This window comes from Parambassis ranga, chromosome 15, assembly GCF_900634625.1.
Source record: "Parambassis ranga chromosome 15, fParRan2.1, whole genome shotgun sequence".
NCBI classification, from domain to species: domain Eukaryota; kingdom Metazoa; phylum Chordata; class Actinopteri; family Ambassidae; genus Parambassis; species Parambassis ranga.
Genome location: NC_041035.1, coordinates 8,800,269 through 8,819,259, shown reverse-complemented (window position 1 = coordinate 8,819,259; position 18,991 = coordinate 8,800,269). Strand labels below are relative to the sequence as shown.

Sequence of the window (18,991 nt, the reverse complement as noted above, 5' to 3'; positions counted from 1 at the left end):
CAGGGGTATATATGTGTATGGTTTTTCTCCAATTAACAAAGCCAACAGTGAAATGAATCCAAGTTTGGATTTAAGACCCCATAATGCACAGTGTTTTGAAACAAAACTGAACCCATACACATTTCTATGTACATCATCTATAATCCTATGTTCTGACAAAGCCAGGAAAATGTTTTCTCCTCTTCCTTCTTCCTACTAGGAAGCGAGGGGGACAGGTAGCAGCTTTTGAATGATTGGATTAAGCAACCAATCAGACTTGACTAGAAAATGGCTTTAGAGACAAACAGTCATATTGAGCAGGAGCTGATGAACAGAAGGTATCTACAAACAAAAACAAAATAAGAGGTGTTATTGTTAATGGACTTATGGAACAAATATATCGATTAGACTTCAGGGATTGAGCAATGGGAGACCACACAACCAATCGAAGGGGACGACAGGATCTGAGGACACTACCCATCTATCAATCAGCTGCTCTTACTCTTTTCCTCCTGTTTTTCCTGCTCCTCTTTCACCTCCTTCAGCACCTCCCACGCCTCCTCCAGCTCCTCCTCAGTGTGAGGTGTGTGGAGCCACTCCCAGAAATGCCTAAAGCTCCCATCATCCTCTGGGGCAGAGTTTTCCACGTCTTTGCGCATCGGGCTCTCGTTACCTAGGCTACTGCGGCGGTGGGGCGGCAGCTTCGGGGGTGGGGGCCGTGGGGGGACGTTAGAGGCCGGCCTGGCGGGGCTTGGTGTCTCTGGGACAGGACAGCGTTTGATGGTCCCTCCGCCTCCACCGTCATCCTCGCTGTGTGATTGGCTGTCGTCTTGTTTTTGTTGCTGCTGCTGTTGAGGCGAGCTGATGGACTTAGGCTGGAAGGAAAATACAGTACATACATCTTTGTAATAATAAGAGAATATACAATATAGACTGACTGTGGCTGGGTTGTTCCTACCTTGGGAGGAAGTGGGGGTGGAACCTTTGGCCTCATGATAGTGCTTGATTTACTAAAGTATGAGAAGATATTTCACATTATATTTTCATATAACAAAAATCAAGATAAAGCAATCAATAGATTTTAACTTGTCACTTCCAGATCAGATAAAAAAGTGAAAATGACAGCCATAGCCTGACACTATTTAACATAGAGACAGACAACAGATAGTCATGAAAAGGTTAACCACTAAATACAGTGACTAGAACCAGAAGATGCAAATGTATAAAGTCTCTGAAAAAATGGTAGAAGATATTACTTTATCATGAATAAATGTTTTTCAGCATCTGGATAGACAACAATCCTAATTTAGTCTTCAGATCAGATCTACTTTCAGAGACTTTATGCATGACAGCTCGGAAATTTCAGATCTGAAGAGTAATTGATGAATGACACAAATTCAAATGGAGAGAAGCTGGGAGGCAATCACAGTGAAAACAAATACAGCTACATCAGTACGACTCAGTCACAGTGACTCAGCTGAATTGTAAGTAACAGACACGCAGCTTATCCCCCTCACAGACGCTTATACTTGACAGTAATATGCGATCTGACAGTTTACATAAGGGTCATATAAGGAGGTGCAGAAATGCAGAGGGTGGGAAAACAGCATCTAAAAGAAGCCAGGTTAGCAGAGTCAAAAGGTGGGAAGTTTAGGCCTACAGTTTGGCGTTTGAAATCCATCTTTAACAGTTGGTGATGGAAAAAGGAACATGACTGATCTGTCAGGTGCTGAATCCATAGGCATTAGCAAAAGGAAAGCACAAAACTGTTTTTTACAAGCTCCACAGACACATAGTTACTATGAATACCTTGCAATTGCTGGCAGTCTTTTCCTAAATGTAAATATTAAGGGCCTATAATTTTACCAACATTTTCAGTATTTAATTCCCTAGAACACACAAACGTTAGGTTGTTATATAATAGCCTGAAACTGTAACACTACTGATCAGAACTGATTGTGGTGTGTTTGCAAATCAGGAATTCAGGTCCCTTCTATTTTTATTGTCATTGCACTGTGTGCACTGGATGTGATTATAAGTAAAAATGCTGAAACATAAAGCACAAAAGGCTTTTCTGACTTCAGTGGAAAATCTGTCTAGAAAGAACACTCTGGCCCACCACAGACTTTTGGCTTTTACACAATGAGCGAAGAGGCTGGACGCCAGACCTGCAGAGTTTTATGGGAGGCAAGAGAAGACAGAAGGTAGTGCGAGTACACACAGACACACAGACACAGAGACACAGAGACACAGAGACACAGAGACACACACACACACAGACACACACACACAGACACACACACAGACACAGACACAGACACAGACACACAGACAACAGACACACACACACACACACACACACACACACACACACACACACACACACACACACACACACACACACACACACACACACACACACACACACACACACACACACACACACACACACACACACACACACACACACACACACACACACACACACACACACACACACACACACACACACACACACACAGCAAGGAGGCACACACAGCAAGGAGGCACACAGATGGCGATGCAAGTGGAGAACAAAACAAGACAACAGCAAATAAGACGACAAGGTCACAGGATCGGTTATCAAAGGAGTGAAACTGAACTCCAGACTTGTGTTGCATCAAAGAAAAATAGCTAATAATCCAGTAAGAATTTCATATGACCTACTGTAGGACTAAAAAGAGAGAGCATTGTTACTATCGAATCAGCTGTAAAAACACTGACAGTCTGTTGGTTAGCTGTTAGGGTTACTGTTAGTAGTTCACACCGGACAGCAGTAACAGCATGGAAAACACACAGGCAGTAAACACACACACAAACACAGGTGGCGTATGTGGGGTGACGGTGGTGTGTGCTGCATAGAGATGCATGGATGAAACCTTGGTAGGAGGCCTTTCTCCCCATCTTCCTCCTAATCCTCATTCTTTCCCCTTAGATATAAAGGAGGGGAAAGAAAGGAAGATGTGGAGACAAGGAAGGAGGAGGAAGGAAGCTTTCAGTTCTAAGACTGAGAGGGAACTTACTGAGTGTGAGTTTCATCATCATCTGCACCATCATCATCCTCATCCTCATCATCCCCTAAGTGTGCCACATGGCCCCTGGGAGAGGAGGTGAAGACAGGAGGGGAGTGGGAAAGAAAGTAGAATGTAGATGTAGGAGGGGGGAATAGAAATTGTGGTGCCAGGGAGAACGAAAGAGGAAAGGGAGCAAGCAAAGACAGGAGACAGGAGATGACAAGAAGAGGAGGTGAAAGAAGATGGAGGGAGAAGGGAAAGGGGAAGGGAGAACTGAGTGACTCTTGGTTCACAAACTACCTCTAACCCCTAAACCCTGGGCTGATCTGAAAGGACTGGACAGATCCAAACAACAGCTACATGTTCATACTGCAACAAACACAATTAACAAACTGGTCAACATCTAGTGAAATTCCATCACAAAACATTCAAACTTAACTGTGCTGTTCGCATCTATACAGTCCTTACAGATCCACACACACCTTAACAGACTGAACTTCTATACTCTTCACAGTACACATTATCAACAGGGCAGGTCTTTGAACCTGATTTTTAACAAGTGATAAAGACACTAATTTATATTCAATGCAATTTAGTGGCTTTACACCTATAAAAATTAAGAAGAAATACAATGACATGATTTTATGACTAATGGGACTAATAAACACAGTTTATTTATTGGTGCCCTGCTGCTAACTGCTAACAGCTGATTGGCTGTACCCACAAATCTGACTCCCTCCGTGTTTTACCTTCCTCCGAAAACATGGTGTATAGGACGTCAGGCTGTCCAATCGTCCAATCAGAGCATATAATCATCCAGTAGAGTGTGCCTTTGACCTGTTTCCTTGCCAGCATGCTACTGCCAAACGCTAACAGCTGATTGAGTAGGATGGCCTGTACACCTGAACTTGTTGGTACAGTGACTCAATCATCCCCTCTAAATGATGCTTGTTAACACAGTTGCAGTTATAAACGTTGCCCTCGTTTCAGCACCACCAGGGAATGAAACTTAATACTACTCACTACAACAAAGCATGAAAGGGGACAATCTTTACCTAGTTGTTACTGATTTTAGCGCCAATACAAATGTTACATCCACTGTATCACTTTTAGCATGATAGTCATTGTCAAAACTGTCACTGCTGCTAGCTAATGCCAGCTACTGTCGGATATCTACACAAACCCAGTGACCCATATTTTACTTAGGCTAACTACAGTTAGTGTTTAATTGCCTCATTAACAGCCAGAGCTAAAAGTCTTCAGACCCACCTTGAAAAAAATGCTACTAACTTATTTAAGGAAATTCTAAACACTAAAACAAACGACGAACCATTGGGCAACAAACTACTAAAACTACATATAGACATATGAACTGACACATAAATAAACTAAAGGAGACATACATAGACAAAACCAGGCACAACTCAAACTGTGGCAAGGAAATCTTTAAGAATGAAACACTACCAGTCCATAAAACACTGATCCAACAAACACTGCCTACAAAATGTGGAACTGTATGGAAAATTGGTATAAAATTGAATCTAAGTGAATATTTATTAAGCATTTTTTTTTATCCTGAGGTAATACATGTAAGCAGTCTTTCATGTAGACCAATGAATTTAGTGGACATTTGTTGTGTGAGATTGCCTCATAGAAAAGAGCAAAGCACATAAACAGCAATCATATTTTCAGCAATTTGATTATTCCACAGACTTCCCAGCATTTTTGCTATAATTAATTTGGCTACACAAATTAACGTGCATGTGTTTAAATGCTGACATGCACAAAGGTGTGTGTGTGTGTGTGTGTGTGTGTGTGTCATGCTCTGCAGGAAGCTCCTATGAAGCACAGCCTTTCCTGATGACATCAAAGCATGAAGCAAGCCGCAGAGAGAAAATAAAAACCAGCAGAATCCAAAGTGCAGCGAGCTGTGACAGCCTGAAGTCATTATACCAGCATTAGTTGCGTGTGATTGGCCCGATTAGTCCTGGCATTAAACAATGATTGGCTGATGGGTGGGCGAGGTTAGAGCTCCAGCTGACCAAGTACGTCCCAAAGGATTCAAAAGGAAAAAATTATCTGACTTACCTCTGCTGTAGTTCCTCCTCCACAGATTTGAGAAGACTCCTGTAAATTAAAAGATATAGTACATGAGACATAAAAACAAGGAAAAAAAATACATATTTACAGACTCCTTGCCAGTGACAGTGGAGGACATTTAGCTACCCTGATCTGAACTTGAGCTTTCTGCTTACAAAGCACACGAAAATAGAACTCACACCTTATATCCTCAAGTTACGATTATGAATAAACCATGTAACATAAAGCACAACATATCTATTATCTAGATATCTATTATCTATTATCTATATAACTATTTCACTTTGTGACATGTTTCTCCACAGCTTCCCTTCATCATAAAAATACTAGAAAAGGTGGTGGGAGAAGAGATGAAATGAGAGAAGACAGAAAAAAGGCTTACTTATTTCCTCCCAGAAGACTTGGTGAATCATGGCCATAATCCAACTGCAAATCCTACAACACAAACAAAAAACATTACTACTGTGCCAAGTACTTCATAACTTGTAAACTGTGCAGCAGTGTGGAAGTAAAACTACATTTAAAGCAGTGACAACCAACGAACCCCTCTTGAATCACCAAATTATGGTAGAGGCTGCCACTGTAGCCATTGTGGCAATAAATACAGCAGCCTGCTTCAACTTACAAACAACACTTTCATCTTTCATAACCACATTCCCAGAGGTACAAAATCTGATTTTGACTCTTGCCTAAAAATAATTTGTTAATCATAAGATATTAGCCACAGCAGCATCTTATTATAGATTAATTAACCCAAATGCTATTCAATTAATTTTCAAATGCAGGATAGATTGCTGAATTATTTAGCACAATGAAAATTTAGATAACAAAACTATCAGAAAAAAAACATAAAACTGGTTTGACAATCAACGTGTTGAGTTTCCTTTGCACAAAGAAGTGAAAGTGTACAGTGAGAAAAAAGCATGAATTAAGAGAAAGCCAGAAAGCGACAGATGCTACCTAAATTAGCTAGCAGCAACTAACCACCTTTTCCTCCACTAAATACCACACACTGGGTGTCCTAGTTATAAGGCACTCCTTGAATGTAATGCTCACTTGATACTGTAGGCAGTGAGGTGCAGATTATTTTGTGCAAATATGTTAAGAGGGATAAGCTTACTTGTTTTTGGCTTTGAAAATGTAACAGTAACTTGAGTTTTTCTTAATGCTGAATATAACAAATGAATCAAAGTCTGGATAATTGTGACTCATCTGCCGTGCGATTATGTTACCTCTGTTACATAAAACCACAATGTGAATGCAGCATTGTGTCACAGAAACGTTGTTGAAGGTAATGATTTTAAGGCTACGAGCGTGCTAGGGGAAACACACACACTGAAAATGAACAGAGAGACACAAGCAGACACACCCACATAAGAAAAGGCCTCTGTTTTTTGTCAGCTACAACATGTAAGAGGTTAGAGAACATAGAAACACAAGTTCATAAGGGAGAGGACACACACTGTAGGGACAGATATCCTATGTATTTCAACTACATAGGACATGCAACACAGCATTAGAGGGCTGTATGTGTGTGTGTTGTCTGTCTACAACTGACCACTACCATCTACTGTATCTACTTGTGTGTGTGTGTTTTATACACATGAAAACGACAACACTGAAAGACTCTAATCACCATGACAGCAACAACTACAACACCAGTTAGTGAGGCACAAGCTGAAGCTGGAAAAAGAAGAACAAAATGAACAGTAACAGATGGATAGACCAGAATAGATGAACCAACACTGTGAAAATGAACAAAAATACATGTTGGACAACCGTGCAGCCAAAGAGTCAGCCCTCTGAAAAACAGAACGCATAACAGAGACAGCGAAGGCTCAGACGGCAACAGAGCCAAAAGAAGGACAAGGACTTGTCCTTCAGAACAAGCAATGTGGAGAGTAATAAGAAGGAGTAAAGGAAAGGCGTGATGCTAGAAGGAGACCGAAACGCAGAGGCTAAAACAGAGAAAGAGAGAGACAGAAGGAGTACTACCAGATTAGATCTCGCGGTATAGTAGAGCTCCTCAACACAGTCCAGATAGGGCTCAGAATCACACTGGTCAGCAAGACAGAGCGAGAGAGACCTCAGTTAATACATTAACCTGGACTGATGGAGGGATAGGGGAGGAGTGGAGGCAAGAGTGAGGATGAGGGGTGAAAATGGATTAAGGCCAAAATGGGCTAAGAAGTCCATGAATCAGCAGTTTGGAGGTGGAGGATATGGGATATCAGTTGAAAGAGGGGATGGATGTGATGGTGTAGACGGGTTAAACTCAGCAAAATGAATTGGTGTGGCATTAATTAATTGCAATATATCATGGATGTAATCTTACTAAATTCAAAATGAGAAAGATGATGCAGCTGTATTCTTGCTAGTATTTCTTTGAATAAAGACCATATAACTGAATCTAGATTGAACCTCCAAACTGTTTTATATAAAATACCATCCCATTGGAAAGACCTATATCTGTGAATAATTCTGAGAATACTAATAGAAACTTATGAATAAAATAAAGAGAGACGGAACAAGGTCAGAACTTAATTCAGTTTGACATGATTCATTTAAGCTCTTTCAGGAGAGGGGGAGTACAAAAGGGTATAGTGGAAAAAGTGCATAGAAGGACAAAAAAAAGAGTGGGAGGGTGTGAGGGAGCGGTAGACCAACAATATGCTGTGATTGTGAATGAACCTTGCACCATCCCATTAAACTACCAGCCACCACATCGTTCAGCAGCAGAAGGAATTGATAAAAGCACAGCCACAGCATGTGAAATCTAGAAAGTCAATGTAAGGCGCAACTGTGGCTTAAATGATGTATGTCTAAATAGACTGACAATTTTCTAGCTAACAAAAATGTCCACCTTCCCTTTGAATTCTAACATCATAAAGATCTTGAGTGCATCCATATCTATGTGACCTTCCATGATTGTAAGTAAAGAGACTTTAGGGAAAAAAAGAGCATACATCTGTGTTCACTGTCAGTGATGAAAGCATGGGTCGTGTTTGCAAAATTGCTCAGATGTTGCTCAGTCTAACCACCTTCTCCACCCTTCTACAAACAGACCTAAGGCATTCCAGGCAAGGTGAAACACCCACTTACAAGCTTTAGGTCTGTCCCAGGGTCTCCTCCCTGTATGATATGCTTAGGCTTCTTCCACTGGACAGCATCCAAAAGGTAATCCCTAACTTTCTCTCTAATCTGAAAATGCACTGGAAAGAGATTAATACCTGACCTCTAGCCAGACTTCAATCATTCCTAAATTAACTTTTGTTTTTTTTTTTGTTTTTTTTGTTTTTTTAAATAGTAATGCAATACTGCAGTTATCTTAGTGACATTGATTTCAAAACCTTTCTGTGTGGATGGGCTTTACATTTGGTTCATCAGACTGATGAATTGGTGGGGGCAGGGAGCTTCCACTGTAGAGGTGAGGATCACCCATGCCAGTATTGGTGAAGTGACATTCAAAACAAATATAACCTCACCCACACACACATACTAACATATATCACAACCATAACTCACCGGTTCATGATGTGGCTCTGTTTCCTTTCTCAATGGAGGATCAAACTTCACCTGACCAACTGGGATGGATATTGGCATTGACAGACAGAGGCAGAAAAGAGACGGGATAAGAGAGAACAACATGAGTTGGGGAGAGACAGACTTGAAATGTATTTACTCCTGTCAACCTTGTGTAGGGACTCACAGTTAATCTCAGACAGTGTCTTTCCTTCCCTGGTGCTCCTGCTGGTGGAACGGATGCGATGAGGAACAGAGACCGGAGACTATGAGGAAAGAGAAGGAGACACACTCAGAGTCAGAGAGCCGTTCCTATACACAGTGAAGTAGTTTACATGAAAGAGATTACAATAGGTTTTAAAAAAACATAATCCCCCTGCTATTTCCTGCAAGGGGGATTTGATGACTCAGCAAAAGAGCCGGCCACACAATGCAACAAGACAACCAAAACATAGCAACACAGTCACAGTAAGACACAATCCTTCCCTGGCGACAACACATTTCTATTCATGCTGAAACTGTAAGCTCAAACATCTTCAAAACATTTAGTATGATAATGATAGAGGACATTTTTAAAAGTGACTCTCTGCCAAACACATATTTCAAAACAGGTGACCCCTTTATCCACTGCACTGCACCAGGCTCCATTAAACAGGCTAAATAAAAACAAGTTGACAAAATCAACTAAGGTATTGATGAAGGATAGTTATTTGGAAATAATGGCGTCTCATATTGTTTCATGTTTATATTATTGGCCATTCATAATTTACCATCCACAGTGGGTTGTACAGAATGCTTTTTTTTACTGTACTTCTCACACAGTTAATTTTCCTCTCCACGGAAAAACACAGCAACCATAAACCATGCTTGAAAAGACTGGAAAACTCAAACCAACACTATGAAAATGCATCAATCAAAACCACATCTCTGGCTTACATTCACTAATAAACCTGGCAATTTAAAGTCAGATTTACAAAGCACACAACTCATGGTTAGTGAAATAAAGGCAGATAAAATGGCTACCACACCTGTAACATTTGAGAATCACAACCTTTTTCAGAGATGTGGCTTTCATCTTTTAAAAAGAGCCGATTAAACAATTCAATAACTATTTCAATGTGCTTGTAAAGCTGGGTCAGACTTACTGTACCATTACCTTACTTACAAATTCATCTACCCTCAAAATGGATAGGATGCATTATTTTAGTGAGTGTCATAATTTGGAAGCCATCTCGTTTGAATGTCTGTGGATGCTTTCATTCATCCAGGTCATGTTATGTCCAAGAGTTTAAATCGAGGCAACTGGACTCATGACATTTTTTTTTGTTTTTCTGAAGAAAAAAAAAAATCTATGAGTTGCCTCGATTTAAACTCTTGGACATCTCCTCCGATCTTAAAAAATGTGTTCAAAATCTAGCTTTTGCCACAGAACTGGAATGAATCAAGATGTTTCTTAGGACATTGTTTGATTTTTTTTTTAGTTATCACCATTATGGCCAAAGCGTCTCACCAATGTTGCCATGGAAATAAGCAGTATGTTTTTGATGCTGCCTTAAATGCTGGATGTTACGCTGGAAATAATTTTTTCTTTGCCAATCTAAAAACTGAACTTCCTGTGTAGGCTATGGGTTTCCTCTGGCATAACATTAGTAAAAGTAACCAGAATGTTTGCTATTTGACAATATTTTACTTTTTTACCAATGCAGTGTGGACAGCATATAAAGCTGAAGTTTTGACCGTTTACACTAGTCAAATTAGTTTTGTAATTGCTGTAACTTTTCTTACGTCTTAAAGTTTCAAGACTGTTATCAATAATGTTAACAGAGGGAACTAAAACTGTGAAATACTACAAACTTCACAGTTATTTAAACATGTGAAGTACAAAGCTTGAACATAAAACAATAGTGTTCACTGACATTTCTAGCTAATTATGCAACTACATGGTAATCCATCAACTGTCTGAATCTCACATACCAATGCCAACTTCCATGACAACACCAGTAAACACTGAATCGAATGGAAATCGTGTCTATTCATTCAGTTCTCCAGCCCTCCTCCAAGTCAAAAAAAAAAAACAACTGGCAGAATGGTTTGTGTTAGAATGACATCACTGCAGCCAACACTGGTACCTTCCTACGGGCCGCAAAACGGGGTGCACGTCGAGCACCGGGGCTTATGGGAAGGAAATGACCCCTGTACTTAAACTGAGGAGGAGGGAGACGATGTGAGGTGGAGACAAGAAGACAAGAGAAAAAATGGAAGGGAGAAAGAAGGGGAGAAGAAAAGTGGGGAGAAAGGAGAAGTGCTACAAAGGGGAAAAGAGAGGAGGAAACCAAGCACAAGGAGAGAAACAAACGGGAAAAGAAAGTAGAAATAACAAGAGAGGAAAGAGGGAAAAGGACAAAGAACAAAAAGATGAGTCACATGTGCCAGAGAAAGGAGGGACTGAGGGTGAGGAGAGAATATACGAGTGATGGTGGATGGAAAAAGGAATTTCATAAATAACCAAATGAAACACACAATTTAAGGGGGGAGGGAAAAGAGGGAGATCAGGCAAAATAATGAAGTAATAATTACTCCTCTGCTGCCCTGCTACCAAGCGTGAATTATTTTTCATACCCTGAGGAGGTCAAAGGTTACCTCAGGTTCTGGGTCGTCATCGTCAAAGTCGTTGTAGGTGCTGTGGTCAGGGTTGTTGGCTTTGTCCAGCAGCTCAATTGCTAGTGTCCTGCTAAGGGGCTGGGACACAAAAGGATACTGGAAGACAGACAAGACAGGTGTCAATCAGAGTGAGGTACCCAAAGACCACAATAGACTCCCAGTTATTAACAGTGATAGCTGTTATAAACAACCTGCCATAAGTGCTTATCAAAGCTCTTATGTACCGTAGTATGCCGTCAGGTGTCAAGTCTACTTTCACAGTATTGATGACTAATTGCTGTGGAACTTGTATAAATGACACATAGTGACTGAGGATCTTCACAGAGTTATTTGTGATGTTTATGCTTGGGTTACCACATTTATTGTGTCAACTGTCAATATGTTGTTTTGTTTCACCTGCAGCAGTTTCTCAGCTGTGGGCCTCTTCTTTGGGTTCTTCGTCAAGGCGAGTTTCACAAACTGGTGGAAATTATTTGTCCTATGGTTTAAAGAGTAAATGGTTATTATTTAAAGGACTGACCTAACCTTGGCAAAAAAAAACACAAAAGCAGGTTTTCTCTATTAGATGGAGGTTGTTTTCTTACCACTTGAGTTTATCTTTCAACTTAGGAGGCTGGAAATTACTCTTGGTCATTAAGAACAGAGCCCTTTGGGAAATAAAACACAGTAAGACTAGGATTAAATTTTGTTCTGCAGCCACCTGCACAGCATGGAGGTATAATGCCACACAACTAAACTAACACATTTGATGCTGTATGATATGAATTCAGTTTCCACATTAGACATCATCACCGAATCACTGCCTAACCCCATATTGTTTTGTCACATGGAACCAACCTCATTGGATGCAGGTCAAACATGGGTGGCTGTAGCTCAGCCAGCTCTATTGCAGTAATGCCCACAGCCCAGATATCACACAGCTGGTTGTAACCTCCTTTTCTCTCCACTGCTGCTACCTCTGGAGCCATCCTATGTAAAGACAAAGGTAGACAACAGCAGAGAAAAAAACTGTCAGCTGATCAGCTACTCAGTGAAGTTAATTTCATAACCATGCACTAGAGAAAAGACCATGACCCTGATATGCAACTTCTTGACTTATTTGTGCATAAAAAAAAACAATCGTTCCTGGTATGCTAAGTTTATCAGCACTAAAAAACATCAGCTAATTAGAGTGTATTCGGGTATATTGCTGGAGCACAGCCAAATGAACATCTGAGAATTTACTGAATTGAAAAGAAGTCTTGCATTATTTATGCTGGATGTTACACTTAGCTCTACTGTATGTGTATTGATATGGTGTATCAAAGGAGCTAATGGAAGAAAATAACAACAACTCACCAGTAAGGCGTTCCAATGAACGACTTCCTCTTGGCTAGAGTTGCTGTGATCTGGGCTGATACACCAAAGTCAGCTAAGAGAAGAAAAAATGATAGTGAAGAAAAGAGGAGTGGGGAAAGAAACAAAGTCAGCGTCCAGAGTCACTCAAGATTCACTCTTCTGAAGCAGGGGATCATTACTGAGGCCTTGCAATTTCTTCTCACCTAGTTTAACATAGCCGTTGTCTGTCAAGAGGATGTTGGCTCCCTGTCAAAAAAAACAGGCAACTCACAAATCAACACCAGAAAAGCAGGTTTGCCACAATCAATGTTGCCTGCAGCTAAGGTCAAAAATAATTTTAGTCATAAACACCAACAGCTGTAGTAGTAGCAGTAATTTACCAATTTTTCTATGTCACTAAACATATTTTTATGTACTCCTGTGATTAAGTAATCTGCTCTTCAACACCCCATAGCCAATGCAAGAGTAGGAAATACTATTGATTTTTACCAATAATGGTAAAATACATCACTACTGACATTAATTCAGCTCAGTAGCAATCTGTAATTATGATGATGAATTACAAGCATAAAGTAACATACAGATTAAAATGAAAATTGTTTTATGACCAGATTTTCTTATATTCATACACTCTCCAAACTCACCTTAATGTCTCGATGCATTTTGCCTTTATTGTGCAGATAGTATAAACCCTGCAAACAAAAAGGAAAGTCAATGGAATATATTGATCCATTTTTTAAATTAAAATCAAATATACTGGAGATCAGATCAACTACACTCATTTGTATGGACAATGTCTGTTCCTCTCTTGTTATACTCAATTCAACATTTGCACAAATAAAACATCATTACAACCAAAACAGTTCTTTTTTCATAAATGATTCTGGTACTGATTCAGGAAATTATTTTACAGCAAAGCAGTTCCAGCTAAGCAGAGGACTACTCGACTAAATATGCCTGTTGTGTTTAGACAGGAATGTGCTGCCAATGAATACACAGCATACTCTACCTGCAGGGTCTCCCGTGACATATAGGCTATCTGTGACTCTGACAAGGGTCCAGTTACTGTAGGAGTAAAGAGGTTGATAACATCAATGAGGGGAAAAAGGGGAGAAAATAGTTAAGATCACAGTGTGTCTGTGTGTATGTTGTCCGTACCGTGATAGATATCCTGCAGAGAACCACCTCCACAGTACTCCATACTGATCCATAACTTATCTCTCCTGCACACACAAAGAAAACTCTGTTAAAAGTGCATCTTCTGGCATAATCTTTTATTTTCTCACATGCACCAGCTTATCTCTCAGTCCTGACAATCATGCACGTCATGACATGCTTTAAATTTCAACAATGTGCATTTTTATAACAACATTGTGAACATTCCACACACATACACACACTTACCGGAGATAACTGCCAAAATAGGCAACAATGTTGGAGTGTTTACAGTCCTTCATCATTATAATCTCCTGCTGGACGACGGCAAAGTCCTCACCTAGAGTCAAATGTATACACATATTATTATTATATTGGTAATGTAGTAACAACTGTAGCTTCACATTGTTATTACGACTAACAGGATGATACAAAATTTTGTCTTAGTGCAAGAGTATGTGTATAAACAGCTAAGAAGAGCATAACTGAAACAAGGACAAACTGTCAAGCAATTAACAGTGTGGTGATATGTTTCTATAGTTGCCCTCTAATCCGGTAAGTTTATTTAATCTTTTGAGCACTTCGTGAGAGCATCGGTATCTAAGTATCTGGTCTTTTGGGAGGAGGACAGAATCACAGACAGTGGGGTGAGAGAGGAAAAGATGTGGAAAAGAGGTTTGTGTGTCTGATGATGGGCAAAGGCAATTGTCCACAGAGGACAACAAAAAGAAAAAGAGGAAAATGAAGGATGGCAGAGCTAAGAGAGGCTGATAAAAAGAAAGAAAGATGAGGTAACTCACCCGGTTCCAGTTTGATGACTTTGATAGCAGCCAGCTCTCCTGTGTTTACATTACGAGCCTAAAGGACAAGAAGAGGGAAAGTGAGTCACTGAAGTCTGGGAAACACAAACCAAGAATGCTTGTTGTTTGAGCAACACGAAGGTAAAAATGGGAAGACAGAATCCTACAACTCAGATGGGCGGTGTGGGGTGAGGAATGTATGGACTTCAACAGGAAATCGAGATGGTTTTTCTGTATGCCTGAAAAGCTAGAATTAGTCAGAAACTAGGGGGATTGTGGGATACACATGCTGCTTTTCTATAAATAGCAAGCTGTGTTTACATACAGCCGTGCTGCTGGTTTGGTGGGAGAGGAATTATATATGAAATATACATGAATAAAAGATGGCTTTCAGAGAGACATGAATTGCTGACTTCTCTCAGGCCTTTGCAAGAATGTGTGAGTGTGACGCTGTAGAACTATGTGTGAGGGAATCAGAGAAAACTGGTGACTTTCAAAAAAAGAGATTCTATTTAATGAACATGTCAAAGAGTTGTGTTTGTCTCTAAAACAGCAGCTTATTAGGTTCTCCAGTCTGGATGGATGATGGAAACACTCTCATCCACCCTGATTCTTAAAGAGTAAACAGAAGAAAACAAGTGCATTATCTAATTTAAGTGAACTGAATATCACTAAGTAGGACAAAAAGTGCTCCAGTTCAAGAGCAAGATGAAGTGGAGACGAACAGAGGCAGGAGGAATGACAGAAGCCTACCCACACCAAAACAAAGCTGTGATCAGAGAGCAAGAGACAAAGACATGCAAAGAGAAAAGAGGGAGATAGAAGCTAACTGGAGAGCAGAGAGACAGAGCGTCTTCAGTCAGCAGACAGACCAGAGATGACTCATAACACTGTTAGTGGCAACAACACACAGCCTGACTTGACTTGAGTGGCTGCTACAACTGACTGAAGCATGCCGTTTGGTGTAACCAAGGGTTTAAATCTCAGGACAGACAACTGAACAAATGAACTCAGGAATAATAAAAATATATTCTCAAACTTGCTCAATTAAACTAAAGATTTAAAATAATAAAAAAATGCACTAGTCCTTGAAAATCCAACTTCCATGTGACACACAGCCAAAAAATGAATGAATGACAACCGTCTTGCTCAATTTCCAGTTCAACAAAAGACTCCATCACTTCCTAAAATTTCAGAAAACGATTGAAAAAACAAGCATAAAGCATATACAAAAGAAGACATGGCTGAAGATTATTATGGCGATTCAATATGATTAGGAGTTTTCCTACCAATGCAAGTGCCCAGAATTTCCTGACGTTGCTAAGGGCCGTCAGTGGTTGCTTGATGTGGAAAAATTTAACTAATCATATACGACAAAGGCGGTGAGTATTTGTGTCATAGACAGAGCATATGGCTAGCTCAGTGGACATATCAGTGGTGCATTTTATTCTCTCCTCCCTCTCTGACCATGAAAAACAACCTAAGCAATTACAACTCAGCTAATAATCCCCCACAGTTTGAGTTGTATTCCTGAGCCTATAGTAATTCAAAAAAAATCAACCAAAGGTGCACCATTAGATTTTATTCTAAGGGAGTTTTTCCAAGCTGAAATAAAGTGCACATCCGACTTCAAGATGTCTAACTTGCATAAGGTCAGAGTTCATGTCAGGGAAGTGGTGGTCCTCATATCTGCACTGACTCAGGTCACAGGTTTATGTGCAAGGCTTTACACACTTACACCTAGCTTGTGTACTAGTGTTGGGAATCACCTGTCTGACATTTTAAAACTGTGATTTCCACACAGAACTTTACAAATGGTTGTTTTTGTAAAGATTAACACACCTACATACGGGAGCTGATAGTCCCATATAACCACAGCCATCTGCTGAGAGCCACTGTGCAGCTCCACTGCATTAGTGGTGGGGTTTAAGCCTAGCCTGGGGCATCAGTTGCAATAATAGTTAGCCATTTACTTCCTCTAACAAGATTTCTCAGAGAGATTTGAGGTGTTCTTCCAATCACCACCATGTTTCTCCGGTCTTTTTTGCCTTGTCACGTTTCTCACCTTACAAGAATTTTATCCTGCTCATTACATAATAACAAATGCTGACATGCTTTTCCTAAATTTCTTATAACTTATATTATGACACGATCTTTACATAAACATTTACACAGACAATTTGAAATTATTTTCAAATGTTTAACTAACTTCTAAAGCCTATGAACTGGCACGTCAGCCTGATTCTTACATATTTTGTTTTGTCAGAAAGCTTTTCTCAGTGCCCCTGGAGGGAAACAGGTGAGGTGAAGGCTAAATGTAGTGAAGTGTGTTTAATTAGCATGCCTGTCTTTCAAAGAAAAACCCACTCACTCAAGCAAACCAAACATAAATGCACAAACACACACAAACACAATCCTTTAAAGCCTCTCAGGTCTACTTCAACTTTTCTTTAAGCACTTAAACACACACTAGAAACTCACCCACCCAGAGGAGTCACTTAATCCAGCATTTACTATCAAATTCCTTCTTCCTTTGAAGCAGATGATCAGGTCAGCAAATAGAAGGTTAAATGGCATATAAGATCTTAAGTACTACAAACTATAACTATAAAGTACTGAGGTATAAAATCAAGCCTGTGAGATAAGTATGATTGACTTTTCCCTCACACCACTGACATTCACACGTTAGCCTATGAAGTCTGAACACACACATACTTGCAACAATGACTCTCCCAAACAAGTATGCAGGAATATGTGCACAAGTATGTGTTTGTAATTGCAGTTAGATGAAGTAAAGAAAAACAATAATCCAAGAAAACATTTCTACCAGAGCTTGATTATCTTCATCATAAGAAACATTTGGCTAGAATTAATAAATCATTTAGTTCGAGCCAAGTTTGAGCATTCCCAACTCCAATCACATGAACACACAATCTCAAAATAGGATTTGACACTTGTACTACAATAGAGCCAAGATTTACAGAACAACTTCTACAGCAGAGTTGTGACCTGGCAGAGGTACGATCACCAAGGTGCTCCAAACAAAAACTGACCTCAACCACTTACCAGAAATACAAATCAACATTGCTTCTGAAGCCAAGTGTGATGAAATGCTGTTTTATGTTTATTCATGTGTCATAGTGAAAAGCATTTTATAACTGACTGTAACTTCCATTTGTAACAGTTTAGTTGTCGTTTGTTTAGAGAGAAAGCTAAATCCTGGTGAGTGACAGTAGCAGCTTCTGTAGAGGAAAAGCTTAAATGTGCTGATTGGACTCTTTTTCCTGTGCAACTATGGGAACACTGCTGTAAACACATGTGCTTGTGGGGGAAGGCTCCGACACTTCTTCACCTGTCACATCATTAATTCTTCCCTACAAAGAAGTGTCACTGTCTGGCCTGTGCCAACCAGCAGCCTATTCTCAGGCATTTATCAAAAATGGATAAACACAGACTGAAAGATTATATATTAAACTTTATTAATACGGTTTATGTGTTCTTTAAATAGCTGGTTACGCCCTGGCTCAAGATAGCCTGAATCACATTGGCTCAGGCATTTATTTACATAGATAAAAACACTTGGAGCAGGTGATTGACACATAATCCCACAATAATGCAAACCCTACCTTAAAAGCCAATATTATTTCATATTATATCATAATTTATTGATCTGTAATCTCAGTGATCTTAAAAAGCATAACAAGTAAACCAAAGTTAATCCCACATTGCCTAAATGTCCAGCCGATCAATTATTTTTACAGGTACATTTTGTTTTGTCCTTTCTGTATGTACAGTAAGCATGCAAGCTGATGCAAGCTATAATACATCACTGCACCAGGGGCACAGAGACAAATGCCTGCCTAGTACATAAACTGAATTTGGAGAACAAAGAGTGCCAAGATGGGGACTGAATTTCCAAACCTTACACACTGAGGTCTAAGTGTCTACCTTAGTGAGCAAACAACTGGAGGAACAGTGACCAACACAGGGTGATTGTGGACCTGCTGCTTTAATTGCGACTCTCAGCCATTTGTGTATGTGTGTGCCCATGCATGAGATGATACAATTATGTTATATTGTGTGTATTTGTTTCACTTCAGCTCTGCTCTGTCGTCTTCCTCTGTCGGACTTGTGCAAAACAATAGGACACAAACACGCACACACGGAGGAAGTGAGGATTCCTGCATTCCTAAACCACAGCTACCCAGCTGTGCCACACACACCAAGTGTGGGCAGAGGAAGTTGTTATCCGTTACCACATTTATGACAGTAAAGTCTTTGCATACGTTAGTAGAGAATGCGGGTACACAGAAAGTACTTAACATGGCAGGTTGAGAACAGTGATTACACTAGAGTTACTGTAAAGATGCAACTATCTTTTCT

General features: G+C 39.9%; 1 protein-coding gene across 13 annotated transcripts in view; it reads right to left on the bottom strand.

The window, feature by feature from the left end:
* LOC114447816 (mitogen-activated protein kinase kinase kinase kinase 3-like) overlaps positions 1 to 18,991 on the bottom strand; it is a 29,335-nt gene that overhangs the window by 6,590 nt on the left and 3,754 nt on the right. For 3 of the 13 annotated variants that reach the window (XM_028424289.1, XM_028424290.1, XM_028424291.1), the window contains exons 2-21: positions 14,609 to 14,666; positions 14,058 to 14,148; positions 13,812 to 13,876; positions 13,663 to 13,718; positions 13,298 to 13,345; positions 12,857 to 12,899; positions 12,654 to 12,726; positions 12,153 to 12,284; positions 11,900 to 11,962; positions 11,712 to 11,793; positions 11,295 to 11,411; positions 10,784 to 10,858; positions 8,842 to 8,920; positions 8,658 to 8,716; positions 7,128 to 7,190; positions 5,515 to 5,567; positions 5,121 to 5,159; positions 3,042 to 3,116; positions 938 to 989; positions 482 to 854 (exon numbers count right to left, since the gene is read on the bottom strand). In XM_028424289.1, the coding sequence (XP_028280090.1) occupies positions 482 to 854; positions 938 to 989; positions 3,042 to 3,116; positions 5,121 to 5,159; positions 5,515 to 5,567; positions 7,128 to 7,190; positions 8,658 to 8,716; positions 8,842 to 8,920; positions 10,784 to 10,858; positions 11,295 to 11,411; positions 11,712 to 11,793; positions 11,900 to 11,962; positions 12,153 to 12,284; positions 12,654 to 12,726; positions 12,857 to 12,899; positions 13,298 to 13,345; positions 13,663 to 13,718; positions 13,812 to 13,876; positions 14,058 to 14,148; positions 14,609 to 14,666 (1,696 nt within the window). The remainder of the gene's footprint in view (positions 1 to 481; positions 855 to 937; positions 990 to 3,041; positions 3,117 to 5,120; positions 5,160 to 5,514; positions 5,568 to 7,127; positions 7,191 to 8,657; positions 8,717 to 8,841; positions 8,921 to 10,783; positions 10,859 to 11,294; positions 11,412 to 11,711; positions 11,794 to 11,899; positions 11,963 to 12,152; positions 12,285 to 12,653; positions 12,727 to 12,856; positions 12,900 to 13,297; positions 13,346 to 13,662; positions 13,719 to 13,811; positions 13,877 to 14,057; positions 14,149 to 14,608; positions 14,667 to 18,991) is intronic. The other 10 variants (XM_028424297.1, XM_028424300.1, XM_028424299.1 and 7 more) reach the window with 8 other exon arrangements.